Source organism: Scleropages formosus, chromosome 3 (assembly GCF_900964775.1).
Source record: "Scleropages formosus chromosome 3, fSclFor1.1, whole genome shotgun sequence".
Classification (NCBI taxonomy): Eukaryota; Metazoa; Chordata; class Actinopteri; order Osteoglossiformes; family Osteoglossidae; genus Scleropages; species Scleropages formosus.
The window spans coordinates 12510936-12538658 of NC_041808.1; the positions used below are offsets into that span (position 1 = coordinate 12510936).

General features: G+C 43.9%; 1 protein-coding gene across 1 annotated transcript; it reads left to right on the top strand.

Moving 5' to 3' along the window:
* The first annotated feature begins 1928 nt into the window (after nt 1-1928).
* On the top strand, nt 1929-26442 carry tnn (tenascin N). Its single transcript, XM_029250146.1, has 16 exons — nt 1929-2319; nt 2668-3045; nt 6161-6424; nt 6644-6826; nt 7257-7346; nt 11472-11735; nt 13093-13356; nt 14535-14798; nt 20075-20338; nt 20727-20857; nt 21434-21572; nt 22223-22374; nt 23576-23672; nt 24135-24299; nt 25468-25631; nt 26290-26442. The coding sequence occupies exons 1-16, from the start codon at nt 1929-1931 to the stop codon at nt 26440-26442; spliced, it is 3363 nt and encodes a 1120-aa protein (XP_029105979.1).
* The last annotated feature ends 1281 nt before the right edge of the window (nt 26443-27723 follow it).

Here is a 27723-nt window from a genome sequence, read left to right on the forward strand (position 1 = left end):
TTTTTTTTCTATATCCAGCTACTTTTTTGAGGTGTGGGGGGTAACTGTATGTTATATATCAATTAAACTTAACATTTCTTCTGTAAACCAGATTTACCAGCAACATAAAGGTCTCTGCGCCATATACTTCTGACTCTAAAATAATTGTGCTTTCCAAGGCTTGATCAACAAGGAGTCATTGTACTGGAATAACACAAGAATGAGACGGAATGAGATAGAATGGCCCTGGTAGGTATAACAAAACTGAAAAACAGGTACATTTACAAGAAGGATCTATGTTTATTAATTGTCTCAATTATACGGTAATAGAATTAGAGAAAGCAGAAATATTGGTGCTTATGAAAATTATAATGTCCTAACATTGTTTCACTTCCCACCGCTACTGTAATTCACATAATTTTTTAGAAGAATAATTTACCACTGTAGTTTTTAGCAGCTTTCATAGCAGAAACATTATGTTGCAGTTTCTAACATTAGAAAGCACGGTGCATGAAAAAGAAAGAAAAAAGGGAAGAAAAAGGAGCGTGACAAAAATATATACAGCACTTTGATGTCTGAGGAAAACTTCCATGTTATTACACCGCTCAATAACCGTGACTCACAGCAGTAGTGCGCTTTTTTCAACCGTACGATACCACACACACACTGTCTGAAACCGCTTGTCCTGAGGCGAGCCGGAGCCTAACCCGTCAACACGGGGCGCGAGGCTGGACACACACACACACACACCCAGGACAGGATGCCAGTCCGTTGCAGGGCATCCCAAGCAGAATTCGGACCCCAGACCCATCAGAGAGCAGGACCCGACCAAACCCGCCGCACCACTGCGCCCCCTCTCGTGCAATACCATGCGAGTCTAATATATCACAGTAAAAAAAACAAACCACACACAATCCTCAGTTCTTTTATTTCAATTGTTTACAAGCTGGTATGCCTTGGCAGTATGGTCAGAAAGTAACAGTAACACAACCACAGCAATGCAACCACTTACAGTAAGCTTTCCATATTTTATAAAACTATTTCATATGGGAACTTTGAAATTTAGCAAGAGTTTTAAAGAAAATATTCTGGTTGTTCTTTACGCTAGCTGAGAAAACCATGGACTAAAATACAACAAGGGGAGAGCAAAACAAAGAATAAATTCCACTGTATTTTAGCTCCCTTCCTATTAATCTTTGGTAGGATTTGCTCTTCAGAAATATCCCAGTACACCCTTTTTATTATAAGACTGTTATTCCATACTACCTACAGTAAGATTATGCCATTATAGCTACCACTTAGTATTCCCCACTTATTATATATAACCAATTTCTGATTCACTTGTTTGGCTACACACACAAACAAAGTCATATGCCATTTTTTTAGCTACTTACCACACATCCTTTCACTATAAAACACTTTATTATAGCTTGTTATAAATTAAGAATATCCCTTGAGGATGTGAGATATTTTGGTCCATGTTAGACTTTATACAAACACACAGTACTAATTTGAAAGATGTTTGGCATTTCATTAAACAGCCATGAGGTTGTGTATACTCCTACTGCCTTATGAAAAGGAGAGTTTGGATGGAAATGCCGTCATTAGGGAGTCAATTACATCATCGAGTAGGACAGTGTTCCAATCTCCTGCAGTGCCTTGTGGTTATTACACTGTTATTAACGGTTTGAATAGATGCTGAGTAGCTCAGCGAGGTGAAGGAGGGGAATACTATTTTTTTTTTGGAGCAGGAACCATTCTTAACCTGACAAAATCTGATGTCATAAAAATTCCCTTTATGACCCACAAAGCACACTTGCTTGATCTAACAGATGCCTTTAAACAGTTTGGGGAAGTTGATGAAGGCTCAGGAAAATTTCATTATAACTTTTCTCGAAGAAGGAAGTTTCCAGACAGAAGCCTTGTTTTGGTCTTCTCTACCCAGGGCAATGATCCTCAGGCTGAATCAGTGGACGAGCAATTCCCTCTTGTTGGGTTTGCTCTATGCCCTGAGTGGTCCGGGTATGGCCAGCGATCGAGGGGTGACGCTAAGCCACGTGTACAAGATTGATGTGGCCGAGGGTGCTGACTGCAAGCTGACTACGCAGCTGCTTCCCGCCCAAGACCAAGCTGCCGAACTCCAGGGCACCACTGAGATGTTGTCCTCAGTTGGGGATAATGATGTTGTCTTCAGGCACAATATCCATTTGCAGCCGCCTAAGTGCGGCTGTGAGGATTCCGAGAGCTTCAAGGCCTTGATGTACCGCCTCAATGGGCTGGAGGAAGAAGTGACCCATCTGAAGAAGCAGTGCTCTCAGGGCTGCTGCAGTACAGACAAAGGTCTGTCCCCTTCATATGTTATTGCTTAACTTGCCATCTTATTCCAAAGTGATTTATGATTATACCCATTCACACAGCTGGATGTTTTTGTGGCAATGATTGTGGTCTGGGTTCTCTGTCCTTAGATTATGTACATTTAAGGTTACAAACACCACACAGTTTCTCCCAGTCTGTGGTCAACAGAGACCATTTAGAGAGTAACTAACTTTCTTACTCATCAAAAGAAATAAATTTACACACATTTCTCATATAAAATTTTGTTTAAAAACTCAAAGTGCTGGAAAACCACGCATAGTTTTCAGGCCGGACAGAAGGATTGTGTCTTATCCTTGCGGTGCTCCCCCACAGAGGCTGTGGATTACGCCTGCAGTGGTCACGGCAACTATGAGCGCAGTAGCTGTAGCTGTGTCTGCGACGCGGGTTGGGAAGGGCCCGATTGCTCCACATCAACCTGCCCCAACGAATGCAATGACAACGGACGCTGTGTGGAAGGCCGCTGCAAGTGCTACGAGGGCTACGCCGGTGATGACTGCAGCCAGCTAGTTTGCCCCAATGACTGCAACGACAAGGGCAGTTGCGAGGATGGTGTGTGTGTGTGCTTCAGTCACTATACTGGTGAAGACTGTAGCATTCCCCGATGCCCTGGAGACTGCGTGGGCAATGGGCACTGCGTGGATGGCACCTGTATCTGCAATGAAGGCTTCTTCGGGGAGGACTGCTCTAGAGGTAAACAACTGCAGTTTCTTAACGTCCCAAGACTGAAAAACTGTACACTGAAAAGGTGTGCAACTTTGAATTACCTACCCTCTTTCCCCCAAATTTATTTATTTAGCAGACACTTTTCTCCAAAGCAACTTCCAATGAACCCTATGTAGTGTTATCAGCCCACACACCTTATTCACCAAGTTGACTTACACTACTAGATACACTGCTTACAATGGGTCGCTTATCCATATGTCAGTGGAACACACTCTCTTTGTATCACTCACACACTATGGGGGAACCTGAACAGCATGCCTTTGGGAGGAAACATGAAAGAACATGCAAACTCCACACAGACTAAACAGGTGCTGTGAGACACCAGCGCTACTCACTGTGCCACCGTGCTTTTCAAATTTATTCACATAGCTGACACTTTTCTCCAAAGTGACTTACAATATTCAGCTACCTCCAATTACACATTTATGCAGCTGGGTAATTTTTAATGCAATAATACAGGGTAGTTACGTTGCTCAAAGGTATTAGATCAGGAGACTGGATTAAAATCTGCAACCTCCTAGTTCCGCCTTTGATCACCATTCCTGATGGAAGACACTAACGTTAACTAGGCACACACTTGCTCCATCGTGCTAGTGTTGCCGTAGTGTCAGCCACTTTATGCTCTCTGTAGGCTGTATGTTTTCTTCATGAAACAACACATTTCGGAGAAGTTCTTATTCCCACAAACTTGACCACAGCTTTGTAAACTCCTGGCCAGTAGGAGTCGGTGAAAGCGACAAGGATGAGAGAATCAGCCATGTCATCTGTCCAAGGAAAGTCAGGTTGAACCTCCTTTTATATATTGCTAGTGTGGCATAGCGGGGAGTCAAACCTACATCCCTGCTGTGGGGCACACCTCATTTTACTGGTGTGCAAATGAATCAGCAGCACTCAAATTAAATGTGAATGTTTGTTGTAATGCAAAATATATGAATGTGAAAGTTCAATCCAACTAGACATTTTAATTTGGTTTTTAAAGTATGATTAAGGGACAACATTTATGCATTACATTTTTTTTGGGGGTTTGCGGCCAAAGGTTTCCCAGTCTAAGATTTATTCTAATAAACTACAGCAGACAATGATGGAAATTCTGAGACAGCAGAAGCAGTAACTGAAGCCCCTACAATTAAAATAGGTTCAACATGTAACCACTTACACCTTTGTTTGCTTCAAAGAAAACAAATTTACTGTAGGTGTGAAATGTGGGGCAGGATTTTTAGAATATTAGTACAGCAATCATCTGATATTTAATTATCTATTCATACAAAAAAGACGGTCAATGAAAGGTGCAGTTGGTGAAATGTGTTCTCGAAAGGGGAAGGATGAAACAAAATAAATTTGCACATTGTAAATAAAACAAACCATTAAAAGCATGCTCTGTGGAATGCTTTGTTCTGGGCTCAAAAGAGCTGGTAGATTTCTGTGGGTTGCACTGAGCAAGATAAATGCCCAACAGATGTTGGAGATTTGGTCCTGTGTACCCACAGCTGCCATACAGTAGACTCTAATGCCTTGTTTCATTGGAGAAGGAAAAGCAACATGTAGAAGGATAAAATGATAAAACAAGATGAAAATGTCACAAAATGAAGAAGGATTATAACGTGAATTTACTGCGACTTCTTAAAAACAAATCCCCAAATCATGCGTTCCTTTTCTAAATGATTTCCCAGAACCCCTTCATGTGTGAAGTATTTAACATTTTATCTTTTGTTGTTTGAAAGGTGGTTTGCAGATATTACATAATGCAATAGCAATACTTTGGAAAACTCTTTTTCCAGAACACAGTCTCCGTAGTCACGACACAAGGTGCGGTACTGCTTTTTTTCAAAATTAAAAAAGTGCTCCACTTGTTATCAGTTATAGCCACAAATTTCCACTCCTTAGCCTTTTTCCACTCGTTAGATGTTAATGTACATTTCCTAAAGGCCTTTCTGAGGTATTATTTAGGGCTGGGAGGCTTACTCACAGGGCCTGGGAAACTGGCTAGGAACAGCCGTCCCCGCCGTCACTGCACAGGAAAGGTTCCCCCCAACCAGAAGGAAAGCACAATTTTTCCTACTCTTTTCCTGGAAATGTCCAGCTTCTCTGCACCCTGGTTTCATCTCTCCCATAGCGTAAGTCTACGCTTTACCTTAGCTGTAACATCTTACAGTCTTTAGCCAATCTTTGCCCTCGTCCAGGCCTCTCCCATACAGACCCATCTTAAAGTGGAAACATTACCCTGGCTAGCAGCCCAGAAAATTACTCCATGGTAACCCAAAAAAAGTCCCAGACTCCCTGATTTTCATCTAAGATGACTGAGAAACGACAAAGTTAAAAACTGTGACTGTTAGAGTTTTAGGCCAGACATGTGTATGTATGTGTGTTTATAGAGAATATTCAGTAAAACAGTTTTTTCTATATATAAAAAAGTGTATACAGTACAATATGCAATATTGTGACATAGGACCGCTGGTGTGTGCTTCTGTTTCTTTTTATTTACAATTGTCGCAGACAGTGGATCAGGTCATGGGGAAGGGAATGGAGGAAAGGGGAGGACCGAGAAGTGGTAAGGGCAGTCTTGTTTGGCGTGTGGGGCTGGGTAAGGTCGTCTGCGTTTTGTTCTCACGGTGTGGGCATTGGGCGTCCATCTCTTGTTCCATCTCCTTCCCCCTTGATCACTGTTGGGCACATGGCTTTAAACAGAGGTTGTTATTCGTCCCTGGTGTGGCGAGTCCCTCTCTCTCTCTCCCCCGTCCATCAGCCCAGGCGTGTCACAAATACTATATATGTTGCTTCAGAATCATGTGTTAAGCTGCTGCATGTGAACTTCCCTGTTGTAATGAATAAGCTACCATCCTATCCTATCCTATAATTGTAAGTGTACCACATAATAATAATAATAATAATAATAATAATAATAATAATAATAATATAAAATCAGTAAAAAGCTAAAGTTACACAAAAGTTAATCTAAATAGTTTTAAAAAGTTAATAAATACAATAATACATTAGTTGATGAATGGGGTTTTTTTTTATAGCTAATCCAAAATACATTCATGGTTTTATGTTTTTTTTTATTTTCCTTTCCTTTCCTCCTTAGTTATGGGTCCTGAGAATGTGCGCTTGTTGGGAAAGACAGAGGAATCTCTGCTTGTGGAGTGGAATCCTGTCACGGGAGTGGAGTACTATGTGCTCACTTACCACCCTGAGGGAGATGAGGGCACCTTGCAGCGGGTGAGCGTCCCGCACTCAGACAACTCCTACTTGATCACCGGCTTAAGTCCTGGCGTGACCTACATCGTGGATGTGTATGCCGTGATCAAACAGATCACCAGCGAGCCTAGTACTTTGAAGGCCACTACAGGTAAGGAGAAGTGTGTTCATATTAGCTCACATTTCGTGTTGAAACACTTCGACTCTTAATGGGTTGGAGGTGGTCATATGGACAGGATAAATTCACTCCTGATAATGTTTGGATGTGTGCTCTTTTCAAAGAACTCAACACTGATGAGATTGAAAAGATAGTGCAGCTACAGAGTTGTTCGGCAAGCCGGTTGTGACCCCTTTCACTGTCTCCCATCAGTGGTCTTGGCTGTGGATGGTATTCGTGTGCTCGGCCAGACGGAGGACACCATCCAGGTAGACTGGCAGAACCCAGCAGCAGAGGTGGACTACTTCATGCTGACCCATGCCAGTCCTGAGGGGGAGGAGGAAGAGCTCACTGTGCCAAAAAGCCAAGAGGCCAGAACCAAGCACACCATCACAGGTGATCCATGCCACTTTGTTTCTCAGGAGGACACTTTTATTTAAAATGCTAACCAGAAGCCCTAACATACAGTGCTTGTTTAAAGAATTCACTGTCTGCCTGACTGGAATATAGGCAAGGGCAATAAAAAGAAAAAAAAAAATCAATAAAGGTGTTAATGTATTGTTTAACACTGAATTTCATCTATCCAACCATTTAATTCCTCCCTATGTCTTAATTTACATTCTCAATTTAATGGGCTTTAGACATTCTTGCACCATAACTACAGAACACAAGTCAAACAATGGAATTAAAAAAGACACCATAATAATTTGCAAATAGTTTATTTTTCCCCTGAATGTTCATTTGCTAAAGTGATCAAACTCTCCACTAGGAAAAATAACCCAATTCAGAGTGGTGATTAAATCTTATGGCAGTTTCTTTATCACAGGACTCTACCCTGGAACTAAGTACCTTATTAGAGTACAAGCCATCAAGGACACCTACAAGGGAAAACCATCCACTGTCTTTGGAGTGACAGGTAAATGGCTGGTTTGACTGAAAGGGGAGCTTGGGTCACATGTGAACTATTGGCCTATCAAACAACCTGATGTGCAAATGGACAGGAGGAGATCCATCAAAGAGGAAAGAGAAATACTGTGTGTGTGTGTTTAAACTTCCTTTGGAGAGCACTGTTGGTTATTTCTACTCTTTAATATGCTGTCCATTATGTGGTCTCATTATAACACCATAAACGACTTACGATTTGAGTGTTATACATGGATAACTTGTTTAGATACTCAGTGAAAGATTCTCAAAAACTGATTTATGCCTAAAAACAGGCTCATTGCTTTCAACCCATTATCATAAAACATAACCTATTTAAAACTGATTTTCAATGTATTTGTGTAAATTTTTCTGGCAGAAAAGTTTTAAATAGTTCACAATTTAAAGAGCTGAAAAGATTTTTTTGTCATGAGGTCAGGCTGAAAATCCAACAATTACTTGCTGAAAGTGGTGCTTCTCTAAACACTGGTAGAATTAAATAAATAAATAAATAAATAAATAAATAAAATAATTAATGAATACAAAAAAAATTAATAGTATTAAAATAAAGTGAAGTAAATAGTATTAAATAAAATAAATTGTGTATATATTTTAATTTTAGTTAGAATCATGTTTGTGTTTGAACATATCAGGGTTCCAAAAGGCAAAGCAAATTTAATTCAAATGAAAATGTACTTGAAATTTAACTGTCAGTGAAATGAGTAAGAAGGTGCCTTTCAGATATGTGGTGTAATTGGGAAAGGAGGCCAAGCTGTTTTTGTTATTAAAAAAAAAAAAACGCTGGAAGCTATGGTTTAAATTGCTCCATTTACCTTTTACCTTTTCTTTTTTGTGTTGAAGCCCTCAAGCGACCAGTAATGAGTTTTACCTTGACGTTCATTGTCAAATGATGTTACGCTTTACGTGAAGCGAACAGCCTTCCATAACCCCGAAGAAAAGAACTATTTTACCCCATAGAAAGTCCTGCTTGTCTCAACTCATGCTTACGACCCTGCCTGCTATAGGCTGTTCAGAAAGCTTAATGAGGTGTGGAAAACTTGTTTCAGTTGAGAGTTGAAGGTCAGGTTTTTGATTAAACCTTAGAGTGGTGTGAAAGCAGTGCACTCGTGCTTTAACTGCAGGTTGCTAGACTGATCATATGATACGCTCATTCCTCATGAGATTAAACACTCAAACAAATTCAAACACAGCAGGATTCTCTGTTAGCGTTAAGACTGGCTGTGAAAATTGCTGAGGATATGGAAGCCTGGGTTACAGTGTAAAACTGAGCTTCAGTCTGCATAGGGTCTCAATCCAGATCCCAACATAAGGTCAGAAAGCAACTTTTTCCTTCATCTCAGCAAATTGCCATATGACAGCAGAACAGCACTATGTAGAAGCCATTGGCAGACAAGCGAAGAAAATTACTTTCCAGTCTCTCTTTCCCCACAAATGCATTTTGTTAGAACGGTCATTGTGAAATGCCAGCCTGAACCATATTGATTTTTGTGTCTTTATTTTACGTCGCATCTGGAAAATCTCGCTCTCCTGAGTGGCATTCATAAATCCTCATCTTGTAGGCCATAAACATGAGAGCTTTGCGTCATCTCTCCTTCTGTGTGGCCGCATCATTGCCAGGGTGACAGTGAGGTATGAACCGTAACAGGATATGAAAGAGCTTTGCAATACTTAATCGACAGTTACTTTTTTGAACTGCCGGAGGACTGCTAGACACCGCTGATTTCACATTCAGTTCACAAAAGAATGACTGCAGTTGCAAAGCAGCTGGGTCACGTGAAGTTAAAATACATTTATTCTACATGACAGTTGAGATTTGCTCCGTCAAGCTGCATGCTAGTTGTCCTTGTGGACTTCAGAATCCAAAACCTAGAGCTGAGGTTTATGAAACAGTACCTTTCTAGTATTACTGTGTCTAATAACGTTTTTCACAGCAGTAATCATAATTTGATTTATAAATGACAGGGCTAAATAGTTATAGATAGCTGACTTTATGTATAAGGCTGGATACGTCCAGGTGGTTGTAGATCAGTATAGTTTACAGATTTATTTGACCTTTTATGGCACTTCTTTCAGCCCCCCCCCCCCCCCCCAATTCTTAAAAGGAGCTGCAAACTGCTGGAAAACTGAACATATATTGTTGAAACACAAGGGACAAAAATGGTAGCAAACAGAAAAAAGTAAGAGTGTTTGCTAATTTATTGCTCTGAAATAAACCATCTGTCAACTGAGGAAAGGAGAACAAAAACAAAAAAAAACATCCTGGGCAAAAGACACACACACTTTCTGAACCGCTTGTCCCACACGGGGTCGCGGGGAGCTGGAGCCTAATGCGGCAACACAGGCTGTAAGGCTGGAGGGGGAGGGAACACACCCAGGATGGGATGCCAGTCCGTCGCAAGGCACCCCAAGCAGGACTTGAACCCCAGACCCACCGGAGAGCAGGACCCAGGCCAACCCACTGGGCCACCGTACCCCCCTGGGCAAAAGAATTAGGAGAAAAATAAACCTTTAGGGTTTACCAGCAGCTGCCCATCTCCTGGGAATTCTTGCCTAACCACTGTAACTGTCCCTTCACAAGCTCAGATTTAATCAATTCGGGAAAGAAAGCCACCCTCTTTTTTTTCGGACAATGACAGACATGCTGATTTTCCTCAAAGGAAATATATGACACTTATTTGGGCTCTACTCAGCGCAGAGACAAACTCGATTCCAGCAAAGGTTCTTTGCACACTGAGGACTGGCGGTGTGCTAACGTTTTACTGCATAAGCAGAAATGCAGATCTTACTTGCTGGTAAAGCCGTTGAAGAATCAGCAACCACAATATAAAATGAGAACACTACAGGGTTGATGTCGTCTGGATTTCTGTCTGAGAATTCAGAAAAATGTCTGAGACAAAAGCAAAGCACTCTCTGAGGTTATGATGCCACCTGACCAGACTAAAAAGCTGAAAACCAAGAAATATATATTTATTCATTTAGCTGACATCTTTGTCAGAGGCTTCTTAAAATGTTAGGTAAGCTGACAAACAGACCTTGATTTATCCATTGAAGAGAATTTTTACATTGATCCATTGAGGGAATTTCTACTTGATCAGGGTTGTTTCTCTATGAGAGCTTTTACAGCTCTAACTATTATGTTGTTATGCTGCTACACCTGATTTACAGACCATCAATACAGATCAGATGGGCACTTATGGTTATTTATCTAGTCTTCCCTTGGTATATCCTATGTTTTCTTTTCAAAGTATATGGAAATATACTTGCATTTTAAATATATGCATTTGCATATGTTTGTTTGCTTTGTATTCTTTAATTTATTATAAAAAAACGTATTTCTATGCTGTATGTTCGTATGTTTTGTGTTCTTTCAATAGAGAAAATTATTCCAAGACACATTTCACGGAGCAGAACAACTGAGGGACACTGTTTTCCCAAAGGAAAATGATTCTTTTTCATCCCAAGCGAAAAAATGTTCAGTCAAAGCATGTGTTTCCCTGCATTACTGCTTTGTGCTTAGATGGTAGACAGAATTCTGACTGACCAATGCCTCAATAAGAGCTTTTGTGGAGCTCTATCATTAAGTTTCCACAAAGCAAACACCATGGTGACATGTTGCTTATCTTGCCTAGGTCTCTGTGAAATTACCAGACGATGATAACTTTTGCATGTCCTCCTGTTTCCTTTCTCCCTTCATTCTACCTAGATTTTTGCCTCCTTTAGATAACTCAAAATTACTGTTTGTTTTTCCATCAACACCCCTCATCCAAACTGGAGCAACCTTCCTACCGCTACGTTTTATCCTTATATTTCTTCTTTCTTTTACGAGCTCTTATACTTAAGATCCCATTTGATAAACCAACAATGTTTCCAGGTTTCATAATGTTTCATACATATTTTATTTTATTTTTCTGCACTTCATTTGCACCATAAAGCCCTGATACTGTTAAAGAGGGGCAAGGGATGCAATGTTAGATGTATTATTCCATTTTAAGTTTCTGCTGAGTGCTTTAAAGGTGATGCACATCTCCATAGTTTCACAGCAAATCAGCATTGGGGGAACAGTGATATTTTCCCCAAACATTTATTTTGAAATCTTCAGACGTTGACGCTCCAAGTAACCTGAAGACCAAAGAAATTACCGAGGATGCAGTGACCGTGACCTGGGACCAAACCCTGGCCGATGTCGATGGCTACATGATCAGTTACAGCTCTGCTGACGGGTCAAGTGAGGATATCCCTGTAGGACCAGACAGCACCTCCTACAGGCTGACTGGACTGAGGCCAGGAGTCCTCTACACTGTGTACGTCTGGGGTGTCAAGGACGACCTCACCAGCAGGAAGAGCTCCACCCAGGCAGAGACAGGTGAACGGTTAACTTTTTCTACCATGCCATCATTTATGAATAAGCTAAGCACGCTGTGTACAAGTAAGGATGAAATACTACTTTTTAAATGTGGTCCTTTTAAAGCAATACGTTTTAAACCTTCAATTCTTCAAGCCTGTCTCTGTTTTAGAACATTGCTGTCATCTGCTCAGCCAGTGGGTAACTTCATTATTTTGTGATTAAACTATGCACACTGTGTAAAAGTAATTGATAATTACTTACTTTATCTACTTGTAAAATGAAGTCTTCACACATTTTTGAAACACTGAGATTTTCAAGCCTTGGAGGGTGCTGTGGTGCACTGGGTTTGGTCGGGTCCTGCTTTCTGGTGGGTCTGGGTTTCGAGTCCCGCTTGGAGTGCCCTGTGATGGACTGGTGTCCCGTCCTGGGTGTGTCCCCTCCCCCTCCAGCCCTATGCCCTGTGTTGCCGGGTTAGGCTCTGGCTCGCCGCGACCCTGCTTGGGACGAGCGGTTTCAGCAAATGTGTGTGTGTGATTTTCAGTCCTTCTTCTGTCTCACGATGTTGCCATCTTGTACTGAGCCAGTGGGTAAAAAAAAAAACACTTTTACCAATGCCTTTTTAGGGCTTGATGCCCCCACCAACCTAGAGACAGTAGAAGTTACTGAGGACACAGTGACCGTCACCTGGGACAGCATGTTGGCCGATGTTGACGGCTACATGGTCAGTTACAGCTCTGTTGAGGGGTCGAGCGAGGAGATCCCAGTGGGAGCAGACAGCACCTCATACAGGATCGCTGGGTTGACACCTGGAGTCCTCTACACTGTGTACGTTTGGGGTGTCAAGGGTGACCAAACCAGCAAGAAGATCTCCACCCAGGCAGAAACAGGTCAGCAAGTTGTGTCATGTAAATAAAAGGAGAATTAGAAATTAAGACCACAATTAATGTGATTGGAGAAATCTTGAAAAACTGCAGCTATGCTTCCCATGTGAGTTAGAAAAGAAACTGTATTTAGCAATCTGGAAGTAAAGGACCTTTAAGCGTAAACTTGTAGTTTTCCACAGTTTGCTAGACCATGAAAACAATTCAAAGTGCATTTTATTTAGAGAAATTAGAGATCCGTATATTTATATGACATGTAAGCCTCAGAACTTATTTACAGTTTAATTTTAATTCTTATTTGGAAGCAGTTACCTCAGTTGTCCGGTACCACTAAAATAGTATTTTCAACACTTTTAGAGATTTTGACTGAAAGTTAACAACCTCCATTGTGTGGAATAGTTGATAAATTATATGATATTTTGATTAATGCAAATTTTTTAAAATCAAATTAAATTCCATTGGGTAAACGGGTACCTTTACCAATGCCTTTTTAGAGCTTGATGCCCCCACCAACCTAGAGACAGTAGAAGTTACTGAGGACACAGTGACCGTCACCTGGGACAGCATGTTGGCCGATGTTGACGGCTACATGGTCAGTTACAGCTCTGTTGAGGGGTCGAGCGAGGAGATCCCTGTGGGAGCAGACAGCACCTCATACAGGATCGCTGAGTTGACACCTGGAGTCCTCTATACTGTGTACATCTGGGGTGTCAAGGGCGACCGCAGCAGCAAGAAGAGCTCCACCCAGGCAGAGACAGGTGAATTGTTAACCTACCATCCATCTGCAGTGGACTGTCTACTATGTCTCACTCTCTTCTTTCCCAATATCCTCTGATGATCTCCTTTGAGGAAGAAAGTAAAATAAAACACACTTGGATTTTAGTCAAGCTATTGTTGGAAACATTAAAGATTGAGCCATTTCCACTTTACCTTTGGAAAATTGTCTACAATGGGGTGAAGTGATGATAATAATAATAATAATAATAATAATAATAATAATAATAATAACAATAGTAATAATAATAATAATAATAACAAGGGGTGCGGTGGCGTGGTGGCTTTGGCTTGTACCTGCTTGGGGTGCCTTGCGATGGACTTCGCATCCCGTCCTGGGTGTGTCCCCTTCCCCTTCGGCCTTGCGCCCTCTGTTGGCGGATAGGCTACCGTTCTCCGCAACCCCGCTTGGGACGAGCGCTTTCGGATAGTATGTGTGTGTACTAATACTAATAATGGGACTCCAAATTTATGTTTAGTCACTTAGAAGACGCTTTTCTCAAAAGCAACTTACAATGGATACTATGTAGTGTTACCAGCTCACACACCTTATTCACCAAAGTGACTTACACTGCTAGATACACTACTTACACTGGGTCGCTCATCCATACATCAGTGGAACACACACACACACACACTCTCTCTCTGTCACTCACACACTATGGGGGAACCTGAACAACATGTCTTGGGACTGTGGGAGGAAACCCACCGAGACAAAGAGAGAACACACAAATTCCACACAGACTGAGCAGGGATCAAACCCCCATCCTCTCGCACCACCCAGGCGCTGTAAGACAGCAGTGCTACTCATTGTCCCACCACTGAATGGTTGATGCTTATTCTCCTCTTTTAACTTCTAGAACCAAGCACTTCAGCCTATTGGTGAAACAAGCCTTTTTGGTTTTTTACACTTGAAAAACTGATATAATGCATTTCTTTGATATTGTCAATTGCGGATATTGAACAGATCTTGCAGAAAACCTACCTTCGTTTATGAATAAGCTAAGCATGCTGTTTACAAGTAATGATTAATACTACTTTATTTAAATGTGGTCTTTAAACACATTTTAAATTTCAAGTTTTCAAGCCTTCTATCTCACAATTTTGCCATCTCGTTCTGAGCCAGTGGGTAAAAAAACCACTTTTACCAATGCCTTTTTAGAGCTTGATGCTCCCACTAACCTGGTGACCAGAGAGGTTACCGAGGACACAGTGAGTGTAACCTGGGACAGCATGTTGGCCGATGTTGACGGCTACATGGTCAGTTACAGCTCTGCTGAGGGGTCGAGCGAGGAGATCCCTGTGGGAGCAGACAGCACCTCATACAGGATCGCTGGGTTGACACCTGGAGTCCTCTATACTGTGTATGTCTGGGGTGTCAAGGGTAACCAAACCAGCAAGAAGATCTCCACCCAGGCAGAAACAGGTCAGCAACTTGTGTCATGTAAATAAAAGGAGAATTATAAATTAAGACCACAATTAATTTGATTGGACAAATCTTGAAAAACTGCAGCTATGCTTCCCATGTGAGTTAGAAAAGAAACTGTATTTAGCAATCTGGAAGTAAAGGACCTTTAAGCGTAAACTTGTAGTTTTCCACAGTTTGCTAGACCATGAAAACAATTCAAAGTGCATTTTATTTAGAGAAATTAGAGATCAGTATATTTATATGACATGTAAGCCTCAGAACTTAATTACAGTTTAATTTTAATTCTTATTTGGAAGCAGTTACCTCAGTTGTCCGGTACCACTAAAATAGTATTTTCAACACTTTTAGAGATTTTGACTGAAAGTTAACAACCTCCATTGTGTGGAATAGTTGATAAATTATATGATATTTTGATTACTCCTCCGTGAACCGCCACCTTATCGTGGTGGAGGGGTTTGAGTGCCTGAATGAGTCCAGGAGCTATGTTGTCTGGGGCTACATGCCCCTGGTAGGGTCTCCCATGGCAGACAGGTCCTGGATGACAGACGAGACAAAACGCGGTTCAAAAACCCCTTATGAAGGAAAAATCAAGGCGTCCGTTTACCCCGCCCGGTATGGGGTCACCGGGGCCCCACCCTGGAGCCAGGCCTGGGGGGGGGCTCGCATGCGAGCGCCTGGTGGCCAGGTCTATGCCCACGGGGCCTGGTCGGGCTCAGCCCGAAGCCATGACGTGGAGCCGCTCTTCGGTGGGCTCACCACCTGCCGGAGAAACCGTAAGGGGCTGGTGCATTGTGATTTGGGTGGTGGTCGGGGCCAAGTGCCCGGCCGACCCAAACCTCGGGCGCCAACTCTGGTTTTTGGGACTTGGAATGTCACCTCACTGGCGGGGAAGGAGCCTGAGCTGGTGCGGGAAGTTGAGAGATACCGTCTAGATATAGTCGGGCTCACTTCCACCCACAGCTTGGGTTCTGGAACCACTCTACTCGATCGAGGGTGGACTCTCCACTATTCTGGCGTTGCCCAAGGTGAGAGGCGGCGGGCTGGTGTGGGCTTATTAATAGCCCCCCAGTTCAGCCGCCATGTGTTGGAGTCTACCCCGGTGAATGAGAGGGTCATCTCCCTACGCCTTCGGGTCAGGGAACGGTCTCTCACTGTCGTTTGTGCTTATGCGCCTAGCGGCAGTGTAGAGTACCCGGCCTTTTTAGAGTCCCTGGGGGGCGTGCTGGAAAGCGCTCCCACTGGGGACTCTGTCGTTCTACTGGGGGACTTTAACGCCCACGTGGGCAGCGACAGTGATACCTGGAGGGGCGTGATTGGGAGGAACGGCCTCCCTGATCTGAACCCGAGCGGTGAGTTGTTATTGGATTTCTGTGCTAGTCGCGGTTTATCCATAACGAACACCATGTTCATGCATAAGGGTGTCCACCAGTGCACTTGGCACCAGGACACCCTAGGTCGGAGGTCGATGATCGACTTTGTAGTCGTTTCTTCTGACCTTCGGCCATATGTCTTGGACACTCGGGTGAAGAGAGGGGCTGAGCTGTCAACTGATCACCACCTGGTGGTGAGTTGGATTCGATGGCGGGGGAAAAAGCTGGACAGACCTGGCAGGCCCAAACGCATAGTGAGGGTCTGTTGGGAACGTTTGGCGGAGGCCCCTGTCAGAGACGTCTTCAACTCCCACCTCCGACAGAGCTTCAACCAGGTCCCGAGGGAGGTGGGGGACATTGAGTCCGAATGGACTATGTTCCGCTCCTCCATTGTCGGTGCGGCTGTTCGGAGCTGCGGCCATAAGGTCTCCGGTGCCTGTCGCGGCGGCAATCCCCGAACACGGTGGTGGACACCGGAAGTAAGGGATGCCGTCAAGCTGAAGAAGGAGTTCTATTGGGCCTGGCTGGCTCATGGGACTCCTGAAGCAGCTGACAGGTACCGACGGGCCAAACGGAGCGCGGCTCTGGCAGTCGCCGCGGCAAAAACTCGGGCTTGGGAGGAGTTCGGTGAGGCCATGGAGGAAGACTTTCGGTCGGCCTCAAAGAGATTCTGGCAAACCGTCCGGCGACTCAGAGGGGGGAAGCGGTGTTCCACGAACACTGTTTACAGTGGAAGTGGTGCGCTGCTGACCTCAGCTGAGGATGTTCTCGGGCGGTGGAAGGAGTACTTTGAGGATCTCCTCAATCCCTCCGACACGCCTTCCGTAGAGGAAGCTGAGGCTGGGGACTCGGAGGGGGACTCGTCCATTACCCTGGCTGAAGTTGCTGAGGTAGTCAAAAAACTCCTCGGTGGCAAGGCTCCGGGGGTGGATGAGATCCGCCCCGAGTTTCTCAAGTCTCTGGATGTTGTGGGGCTGTCTTGGCTGACACGCCTCTGCAGCATCGCGTGGAGTTCGGGAACGGTGCCTCTGGACTGGCAGACCGGGGTGGTGGTCCCTCTTTTTAAGAAGGGGGACCGGAGATTGTGTTCCAACTACAGGGGGATCACACTCCTTAGCCTCCCTGGGAAAGTCTATGCCAGGGTACTGGAAAGGAGAATCCGACCGATAGTCGAACCTCGGATTCAGGAGGAGCAATGCGGTTTTCGCCCTGGCCGTGGAACACTGGACCAGCTCTATACCCTCACTAGGGTGCTGGAGGGTTCGTGGGAGTTTGCCCAACCAGTCCATATGTGTTTTGTGGACCTGGAGAAGGCATTCGACCGTGTCCCTCGTGGCATCCTGTGGGGGGTACTTTGGGATTATGGGGTTCGGGGCTCGTTGCTACGGGCTGTTCGTTCCCTGTATGACCGGAGTAGGAGCTTGGTTCGCATTGCCGGCAGTAAGTCAGACCTGTTCCCGGTGCATGTTGGACTCCGCCAGGGCTGCCCTTTGTCACCGATTCTGTTCATTATCTTTATGGACAGAATTTCTAGGCGCAGTCAGGGAACGGAGGGTGTCTGTTTTGGTGGCTGCGAGATCTCGTCTCTGCTTTTTGCGGACGATGTGGTCCTGTTGGCTTCATCAAGTCAAGACTTGCAGCGTGCACTGGGGAGGTTTGCAGCCGAGTGCGAAGCGGCGGGGATGAGAATCAGCACCTCCAAATCCGAGGCCATGGTTCTCAGTCGGAAAAAGGTGGATTGCTCCCTCCGGGTTAGGGGGGAGTTGCTCCCTCAAGTGGAGGAGTTTAAGTATCTTGGGGTCTTGTTCACGAGTGAGGGAAAAATGGAGCGGCAGGTTGACAGGCGGATCGGTGCGGCGTCCGCAGTAATGCGGTCATTGTACCGGTCTGTTGTGGTGAAGAGGGAGCTGAGTCGTAAGGCGAAGCTCTCAATTTACCGGTCGATCTACGTTCCTTCCCTCACCTATGGTCATGAACTCTGGATCATGACCGAAAGAATGAGATCGCGGATACAAGCGGCAGAAATGAGTTTCCTCCGCAGAGTGGCTGGGCGCACCCTTAGGGATAGGGTGAGGAGCTCAGTCACCCGGGAGGAGCTCGGAGTAGAGCCGCTGCTCCTCCGCATCGAGAGGAGCCAGTTGAGGTGGCTCGGGCATCTGTTCCGGATGCCTCCTGGACGCCTCCCTGGGGAGGTGCTCCGGGCTTGTCCCACTGGAGGAGGCTTCGGGGCAGACCCAGGACACGTTGGAGAGACTATGTCTCCCGGCTGGCCTGGGAACGCCTTGGGGTTCCCCCAGAGGAACTGGAGGAGGTGTGCGGGGAGAGGGAAGTCTGGAGTACTCTGCTCGGACTGCTGCCCCCGCGACCCGGCCCCGGATAAAAGCGGAGGAAGATGGATGGATGGATGGATGGATATTTTGATTAATGCAAATTTTTTAAAATCAAATTAAATTCCATTGGGTAAACGGGTACCTTTACCAATGCCTTTTTAGAGCTTGATGCCCCCACCAACCTAGAGACAGTAGAAGTTGCTGAGGACACAGTGACCGTCACCTGGGACAGCATGTTGGCCGATGTCGACGGCTACATGGTCAGTTACAGCTCTGTTGAGGGGTCGAGCGAGGAGATCCCTGTGGGAGCAGACAGCTCCTCATACAGGATCGCTGAGTTGACACCTGGAGTCCTCTATACTGTGTACATCTGGGGTGTCAAGGGCGACCGCAGCAGCAAGAAGAGCTCCACCCAGGCAGAGACAGGTGAATTGTTAACCTACCATCCATCTGCAGTGGACTGTCTACTATGTCTCACTCTCTTCTTTCCCAATATCCTCTGATGATCTCCTTTGAGGAAGAAAGTAAAATAAAACACACTTGGATTTTAGTCAAGCTATTGTTGGAAACATTAAAGATTGAGCCATTTCCACTTTACCTTTGGAAAATTGTCTACAATGGGGTGAAGTGATGATAATAATAATAATAATAATAATAATAATAATAATAATAATAATAACAAGGGGTGCGGTGGCGTGGTGGCTTTGGCTTGTACCTGCTTGGGGTGCCTTGCGATGGACTTCGCATCCCGTCCTGGGTGTGTCCCCTTCCCCTTCGGCCTTGCGCCCTCTGTTGGCGGATAGGCTACCGTTCTCCGCAACCCCGCTTGGGACGAGCGCTTTCGGATAGTATGTGTGTGTACTAATACTAATAATGGGACTCCAAATTTATGTTTAGTCACTTAGAAGACGCTTTTCTCAAAAGCAACTTACAATGGATACTATGTAGTGTTACCAGCTCACACACCTTATTCACCAAAGTGACTTACACTGCTAGATACACTGGGTCACTCATCCATACATCAGTAGAACACACACACACACACACACTCTCTCTCTGTCACTCACACACTATGGGGGAACCTGAACAACATGTCTTGGGACTGTGGGAGGAAACCCACCGAGACAAAGAGAGAACACACAAATTCCACACAGACTGAGCAGGGATCAAACCCCCATCCTCTCGCACCACCCAGGCGCTGTAAGACAGCAGTGCTACTCATTGTCCCACCACTGAATGGTTGATGCTTATTCTCCTCTTTTAACTTCTAGAACCAAGCACTTCAGCCTATTGGTGAAACAAGCCTTTTTGGTTTTTTACACTTGAAAAACTGATATAATGCATTTCTTTGATATTGTCAATTACGGATATTGAACAGATCTTGCAGAAAACCTACCTTCGTTTATGAATAAGCTAAGCATGCTGTTTACAAGTAATGATTAATACTACTTTATTTAAATGTGGTCTTTAAACACATTTTAAATTTCAAGTTTTCAAGCCTTCTATCTCACAATTTTGCCATCTCGTTCTGAGCCAGTGGGTAAAAAAACCACTTTTACCAATGCCTTTTTAGAGCTTGATGCTCCCACTAACCTGGTGACCAGAGAGGTTACCGAGGACACAGTGAGTGTAACCTGGGACAGCATGTTGGCCGATGTTGACGGCTACATGGTCAGTTACAGCTCTGCTGAGGGGTCGAGCGAGGAGATCCCTGTGGGAGCAGACAGCACCTCATACAGGATCGCTGGGTTGACACCTGGAGTCCTCTATACTGTGTATGTCTGGGGTGTCAAGGGTGACCAAACCAGCAAGAAGATCTCCACCAAGGCAGAGACAGGTAACATGCCCCAGAGGTTTGTCCAAACAAACACCTGACTTGACATTGTATCAGAGTGAATGGGGCTAAAATTCTCAATACAAAAGGATTAAGTTACTGACATTTAACTGGTGCTTTTTCCAAACCAACAATTGCAATTATAACCCAATTTTTAGAGCTGTATTATTATAGCAATTATCAGTGGGATACCTTGTGGGGGGATTCAAACCTGCGACCTTTAGATAGTAGTTCAACCACTATGCTGCACTGCATTTTTCTTGAATTTGGGTGAACTTTGGGCTATTTATATTGTTTCGTAAAGCAGTAGCAGAGCACAACAAACAGGAAAACGTTAAAGTTGTATAAGCAACTGTTTGCAATTCTTTGTGTGACTCTCGTACATCACCAGAAATTGATGCTCCCACAAATCTTCGGGCGTCCAGTATTCAGCTGGACACAGCAGAGGTAACATGGACGGCTCCTCAAGCCAATATCGAAGGATATGTTCTCATGTACAGAGCAAAGGATGGAAGCGGCCAGGTGACGTGCATTCTCTGTGTGCTGCTCTCAGTTACCCACATTAGAAGAATGCTTTTCATGCAAAATCATGCTTCATGGAAGTCTTTGACAGAAATCTATTGAACTGCTGAGTATGAAACAAACCATCTCCAACAAAAATCACAGTCATACGTGTAACTGTGTACTTTAATAAAACCAAAGGTGAAAGTGCGACACTCCCATTGCTAATAAACCACTGCGCTGTTACTGTTCGTTACACATACAAGCAAATATGAAATATGATGTGAATATCACAATACTGCTGCCCTCTGGTGTTAAGAACAGTGAAAAATAATGTTTCCTGAATCAGGATTTACCACAGTACTGTAAGGACTGCACTTTGTACTCAGAACATTGCCATATGTCAGATGATCATTAAAACAGCACTTGGCTGTTTGCTTTTAACATTTGCAGTTTACATCAACTGGCATCTTGCGGTGTGTGTATGTGTGACGTGTCTTAGGGCCTGTTTATTGTGATCTCGCAGCGATGGTAGTGATGTCGCTGCCGGCCGAGTTGCTGAGCTCTAATGCGGTAAATGGTGTGGCTCCTCCACAGGCTGTGGAGCAGCAGCTGGCGGCAGCTGCGACCAGGTTTGCCTTAGCCGACCTTGACGTGGGGCAGGGGTACTTGGTGACCCTGAAGGCCTACAGAGGGTCAAAGACAAGCAGGCCGGCGGAGACCACGTTCACTACAGGTAACCCTGACCCTCAGTTCCCAATGTGCACTTGTGGGTCAAATACTGAACATTGAATATTCATTATAGTTTTTGGTCGAAAATATATCAACTACCATATTTACCATATCCTGTAAGTACTATTACTATTATCATTATGTAAATATTCCAGACAGTGTTTGATATATGTTTAGTGACAGCTTATAAGGAATTATTAATTTTATAATAATAATAATAATAATAATAATTTGACCAGAAAATACAATTACTGCGAAAATCTGACTTTAATTTTACCAGAGAGCATTTTCATTTCTAAAAAAGTGAAACTTACTAAAAAAACCCCAAAGTGCTCTGCAAATAACACAGAAAGTTTCAAACTGAAGTGGCCTTGATTACTATTAACGATTATCTAGCTGAAGCCTTTGTGTGAGGTAAACTGTAGTGAGTTACTTACATTTGTTTACTCATTTATACAGCTGGTTAATTTTTAATCAAGTAATTCAGATTTGGTACCTTAATCAAGGGTATTACAGCAGAAGCAAAAATTTAAATCCAGCTCCTTAAGTTGCAAGGTGGTGGTTGTAACCACTACGCCACCTGGTGGCCCTTTCTTTGTTTACAATGACCCTGTCTGCCTTCTTGTCTCTCCCCCTTCTTGTGTTCTGACACAGTGGGTATGGTTCACCCCTTCCCCATGGACTGTACTCAGGTCCTCAGAAATGGGATGCAGTCGAATGGCATCTACACCATCTACATCAACAACAACCGTTCGAAACCCATACAGGTGTACTGTGACATGACCACAGATGGAGGCGGGTGGATTGTAAGTACACACACTTTCCTTTTTTCATTTTAAATTCAGTGGCTTTTTTGCTGACCACAAGTCAGAATCAATAAAACCTGAGTAGCTCAGGCATGGGGGGTGTGGTGGTGTGGCGGTGCGGCAGGTTCGACTGGTGCCTCGCTGTGTGGTGGGTACGGGGTTCGATTCCTGCTTGGGGTGCACGTCGGCTCTGTTTCTCCCTGCGTTTACCTCCACCAAAATGCAGAGGGAGGACCTGGCAACCCACCTCTGCTCCTCCATTGACTTGCTTTGGAAACCACGCGACTGGTCGCTACGGGTCAGGTTTGACTCGGCACCTTGCATGAGTGCAGCTCAATTATTCCTCACTTTATTCATGGGTTATGTTTTGTAAAAGTCTCACATATAGCTATGATCATAAAAAGATCTTCCAAGACTATTGTAATATTTTTCTTAATACTAACTTCACTCACTTTGAAGGTTACATTGAAATTAAAATTAATACCAAATGAATGAAAATAAAAGGGCATCGTCTTCAGAAATTCCTGTTCAGTGCCAGCTGGTCACTGCTCATCATCTATTTATTGATCACTCATATTCATGAACACAAGCACGAGCTGTAAACACTGTGGTAAGTAGTCGTTTCTTCTATTCTGTGTGGGTGCACTCTACACCTACCAGCTGGTCACAAAAAGACAAGGTGTTTTTGTTCTGCTGAAAGCGGAAATGTTGGAAAAAAAATCAATGAAACTGCTGGATTCCATCCAAATGAACGGGAAATTGTCATATTCGTAGTTTGTTCAACAGAAGCGCTGTGGCGCAGTGGGTTTGACCGGGTCCTGCTCTTCAGTGGGTCTGGGGTTCCAGTCCTGCTTGGGGTGCCTTGCAATGGACTGGCGTCCCGTCCTGGGTGTGTCCCCTCCCCTCCAGCCTTATGCCCCGTGTTGCCGGATTAGGCTTCGGCTCCCCGCGACTCTGTCTGGGACAAGCGGTTTCAGATGGTGTGTGTGTGTATAACTTGTTCAGAACACAAAGAGGCAGTATATACATTTTCAGGTGACTTGTGATTGTGGACAGAGACAGAAGCTTCAAAACCTTGGTAAAAAGGGCATGTGCACCCACACATCCAGCAACATGGACCAGTGGCAAAGTGGCGGTGATGGAAGTGCCGCAGTAGGTGATACAGGCGTTCGTTTTCTGTTTGTCCCTCTCCCCCCAATAGGTGTTCCAGAGGCGCAGCAACGGAAAACTGGACTTCATGAAGCGTTGGAAGCAATACATTCAAGGTTTCGGGGACTTGACGGATGAGTTCTGGCTTGGTTAGTATGATGGAGAGCCCATCTCTCACGTCAGGGTTGACGATACCTCAAGTTTAGCAAACTGCTCTAGTCAGTTCCTGTTTTGCCTGGCAATCTTTTGCATTTCAGTGCTTTGCTCTGCAGCATTGTCCCATAGGAATCCTTTTTTTAAAGTTCACTGTTTATGAACTGCTGATACTGTGAAAATGGTTTCCTGACTTTTTCCTGTGTCTATATTTGGCTATATTCCAAAACACTTGTACAATATTGCTCAACATTATGGCAATATTAGCAATTTTTCTATAGTAAGGCAATATTTCCTCAGAGCATGAATATAATGAGTTTGATTGGTTATTGAAATTATTCTTACTGTTTTTATATTAAATAAAAAAAAAAAACGAGTTGTTCTATGTCTTTCATCAGGACCAAGAATGTAGGCATCTTGTATTAATAAAGTAAATGTTTGCTACGTGCGGTTCTTAGGCCTGGAGAAAATATATGAGCTGACCAACAGCTCGACCAAGTATGAGTTGCGTGTGGACCTGAAGCTCGGCTCTGAAAGCGCCTATGCCATTTACGACAACTTCGGAATAGCTTCGATCAAGGAGAAGTTCACACTGACCGTGGGCAAATACAGAGGAACTGCTGGTAGGATGACACTTCTCATGTGTGACGCTTCAGATGTTACGATAATCCAGCTGCCTGACGCGCTTATGGGGGCGCACGCACACACACGCGCGCACACACACACACACACACACACACACATACACACGGAGGCATGCCTTGTGGGCACATATACTTGCAAAAGCACACATGCGTGTAACTGTGTAAAGCTACATTCCCACATGCAACTTGCAGCCTGATGAAATGCTCTAAATAACATGCTTTTTTAAGTTTAGGCCTTAGCCACGTGTATTAACATTAATAACATGTAGTGACATTTTCTTTCTACAAATTTTTAAAATTAAAAACAGTTGCATATTACAGTGGCTTCTCAGCTTGGAAGCACAAGTCGGATCAGAAATCAGTTCATAAGTCAAATTTATAGTCATTATCAAAGAAAGATTAATAATACTAAGTCCCTTGATTTACATGTAAATTTGATTCTTTAAAACTCCTATAGACTAATAAAAAAAAAAATTCTTTAAAAAAAACTTTTACATTCATATTCTATTATCCTTGAGCTACATTAAAATTTTATCCAAAATGACCATAATGGTCACTGAACCTCAGACACCAGACACGGCCACACACCACCGTAAACACCCTGGAAGTGAGTTGATTTTAGGCGATTCACACTGCTTTTCTGTTTGGTGCACTCCAGCGTCCTCCATCAGCTTGATAGATAAACACAGGTGGAGTTTGCTTTTGTTACGAGCAGAAATTTTAGACAAATATAAATGAAGAACATAAGTGAAAATATAAGCGGAGAACAGTTAAAAATAGATAGATGTGAATGACCTTGATAATGTTCCTGTCTTTGAAAATCCGTAACTCCAGTGTTGGGAATGCGAGGAGCCGGTGTGCTCCCATCTATCAGCTGTACTGAAGCATGCAGTAGCTCATTATATTGGAAGTATTTAAGTGTTAATGGCCCATATTCCCTGGGGTGGCTGAGACTGCGAGAGATCTGTCCCCCTCCTCCGCATACGCTGCCCAGTGAAGCCTGCAGCTCTCGGCGTGAGAAGAAACAGGATGCTCTCTGCATGCGCACAGAGGAGCCTCTGTTTCTCTGTTAACCCCTGTCAATTTAGGGTGAGTGTCTTACTTTGAGTGCTCAGAGTACAAGCTCTTATGTCTTATTTATTTCCAGGCGATGCACTGACCTACCACAACAGTAGGCCGTTCTCAACAGTGGATTCGGACAATGACATCTCACTGAACAACTGCGCTCTGACGCACCAGGGGGCCTGGTGGTACAAAAACTGCCACCTGGCAAACCTGAACGGGAAATATGGGGACAAGCGACACAGTGTGGTACGGCACCTCGTTTCCAGTGTATTGAAATAACGCTTTCTTTATGGCTCCTGTTTTGCCAGGGAGAAAAAAATAATTATCCATTTAAATTGCTCATGAATAATTTATTTGAATGTGATGAGGTCCAAACCCTCTAGTACTTTAAAATTTATATAGTGTTGCCGGGTAGGCTCCGGTTCCCTGTGACCCTGTATGGGACAAGCGGTTCTGAAAATGTGTGTGTGTGTATTGTATAATATAAAGCATGTCTGGAGCAGTTGGTACCATAGTGCTTAGAGCTGCTTCCTTTGAACCCCAAGGTTGCAGGTTTGAGTCTCACCTACAGGTGTGATAACCTTGAGCGAGGGACTTATGCTGAAATTGCTTCAGTCCCAATTGCCCAGTTGTATAAATGGTTATATAATTGTAAGTAGCTTGACACTATAAGTCGCCTTGGAAAAATGCGTCAACTGAATGAAGTTATGCAAATATATGGGACTCTTTGAATGTAATTCAGAAGGAGACCAGCAGGTGGTAGGATAATCTCCAGAATCACTCTTTTCCAGTCGGGTTTAAAGAGACACATGACGTCAGCATTTTTTTTCTCGAAACCTTAATGTTACAGCATCAATCCTTGTTAAATGCTGTATGTTTTATCCGCATTCTTTCCGTCTGCCAGGGTTTGAACTGGGAGCCATGGAAGGGCCATCTCGTCTCCCTTGATGCCACCGAGATGAAAATCCGACCTGTCGGCTATGCCGGAGCAACCTTGGGGAGGAAGAGGAGGTCTCTGGGAGGAAGAAAGAAGAGTATAAAGATGCAGGCCAAATAGACCCCTGGTGGGCAGCAGAGCGAGAGAAGGGATTGAGGATTTCATAGGGCTTACCTTGAAAGGAGAAGCCTTTTCAAACCCAGCTCCTGATATTATATACCTCTTTGCTGTAGGGTTCCGGTTGCACCGCACTTGCCCTTACTTCAAGGACGGATGTGTATATCTTGTTTCCTCTAATTAAAGGTGGAATAACATGTCAGGTTTGCTTAGAGCGAGATGGGAAAACGAGAACATTTCTAAATAAAAATTTCACGTTGGTGGCCTCTGATTGCTCAAGCACCCGTACTTTAGTGGTCACATCAATATAGAAGAGAGAACACGGCCTGTCAAATCCACTCAGTCTGAAGGCCCTCTGTTCTACATCCGCAAAGCTCCGAGTTCGTTCATGGAACCGATTGCCTCTTTAAATAATAAGCAGAATGACATACTGCCGTCACGTTGTCGGAAACAGCCCATCCCCCTTTACCCATGCCTACTTCCGAAGATCTGTTTTTCCTCACGTATTTTAAAATTTATTTTCATTACATTTTTCTATGAATTCAAAACTGTATTTTTATATCTGTAAGTATTCCTAGCCAGTATGTTTAAAATGTTCCTTGTGGGTATTGTACTTTTGCCCCCCGGCACATTTGTTCACTCCTGTTAAGAATTGACATAAATTCTTTATCTATGAGAGAGTCACAGTGGAAGATGTAAGGTGTGTTCTTTGGCTGTATTGTGTCCTTTATTCTGTATACTTCTTGAGTGGATGTTTGTCGAATCCAAAAGGGGAAAGGCGGTCCGCTCCACACTTTCTTCTGTATTATGTCTTCCTTCAGCTAATATGATCTGGAATGTTACGCACTAATAATTTCATATAGTCAGCAGGAAGGAGACCTCTTTTGTAGTGTATTTGTATAGGAGCCTTGCATCCTCTGTAAACCTCAAACATCCTCTCGCATTTGAAAAAGCTGTCTCTGAAGGTACAAACAAAGTCATGACAACATTCGCATCACTGCAAAATGTGTGACTTGCAGTTTGCAGCACCACTCTGGTATATCATGCTCATATGTAGGGGTATTTTGAGTGTGACTTGTGGACTGTGCATTTCTAACTGCTCCCCAGACAATTTCATGACATCCGGACACGCCGTTCTTATGGGTTTCGCAGCTTGCAAAACTATTGTTGCATCATTTGCGATACATATTTTTCTCATTTCATTTTGTATTTCCCAAACAGTAACAGCAAAATTATAGCCCGGTAAGTGAGCAGAATCCAATTTCCTTACTCAAGGCCATCCAA

Coding starts and splice junctions, on each gene's coding strand:
- tnn (XM_029250146.1), top strand. CDS start 1,929: ATGATCCTCAGGCTGAATCAGTGGACGAGCAATTCCCTCTTGTTGGGT. Junction 22,375..23,575: donor CAGATGGAGGCGGGTGGATT/GTAAGTACACAC, acceptor TCCCCCCAATAG/GTGTTCCAGAGGCGCAGCAA. Junction 25,632..26,289: donor GGGACAAGCGACACAGTGTG/GTACGGCACCTC, acceptor TCCGTCTGCCAG/GGTTTGAACTGGGAGCCATG.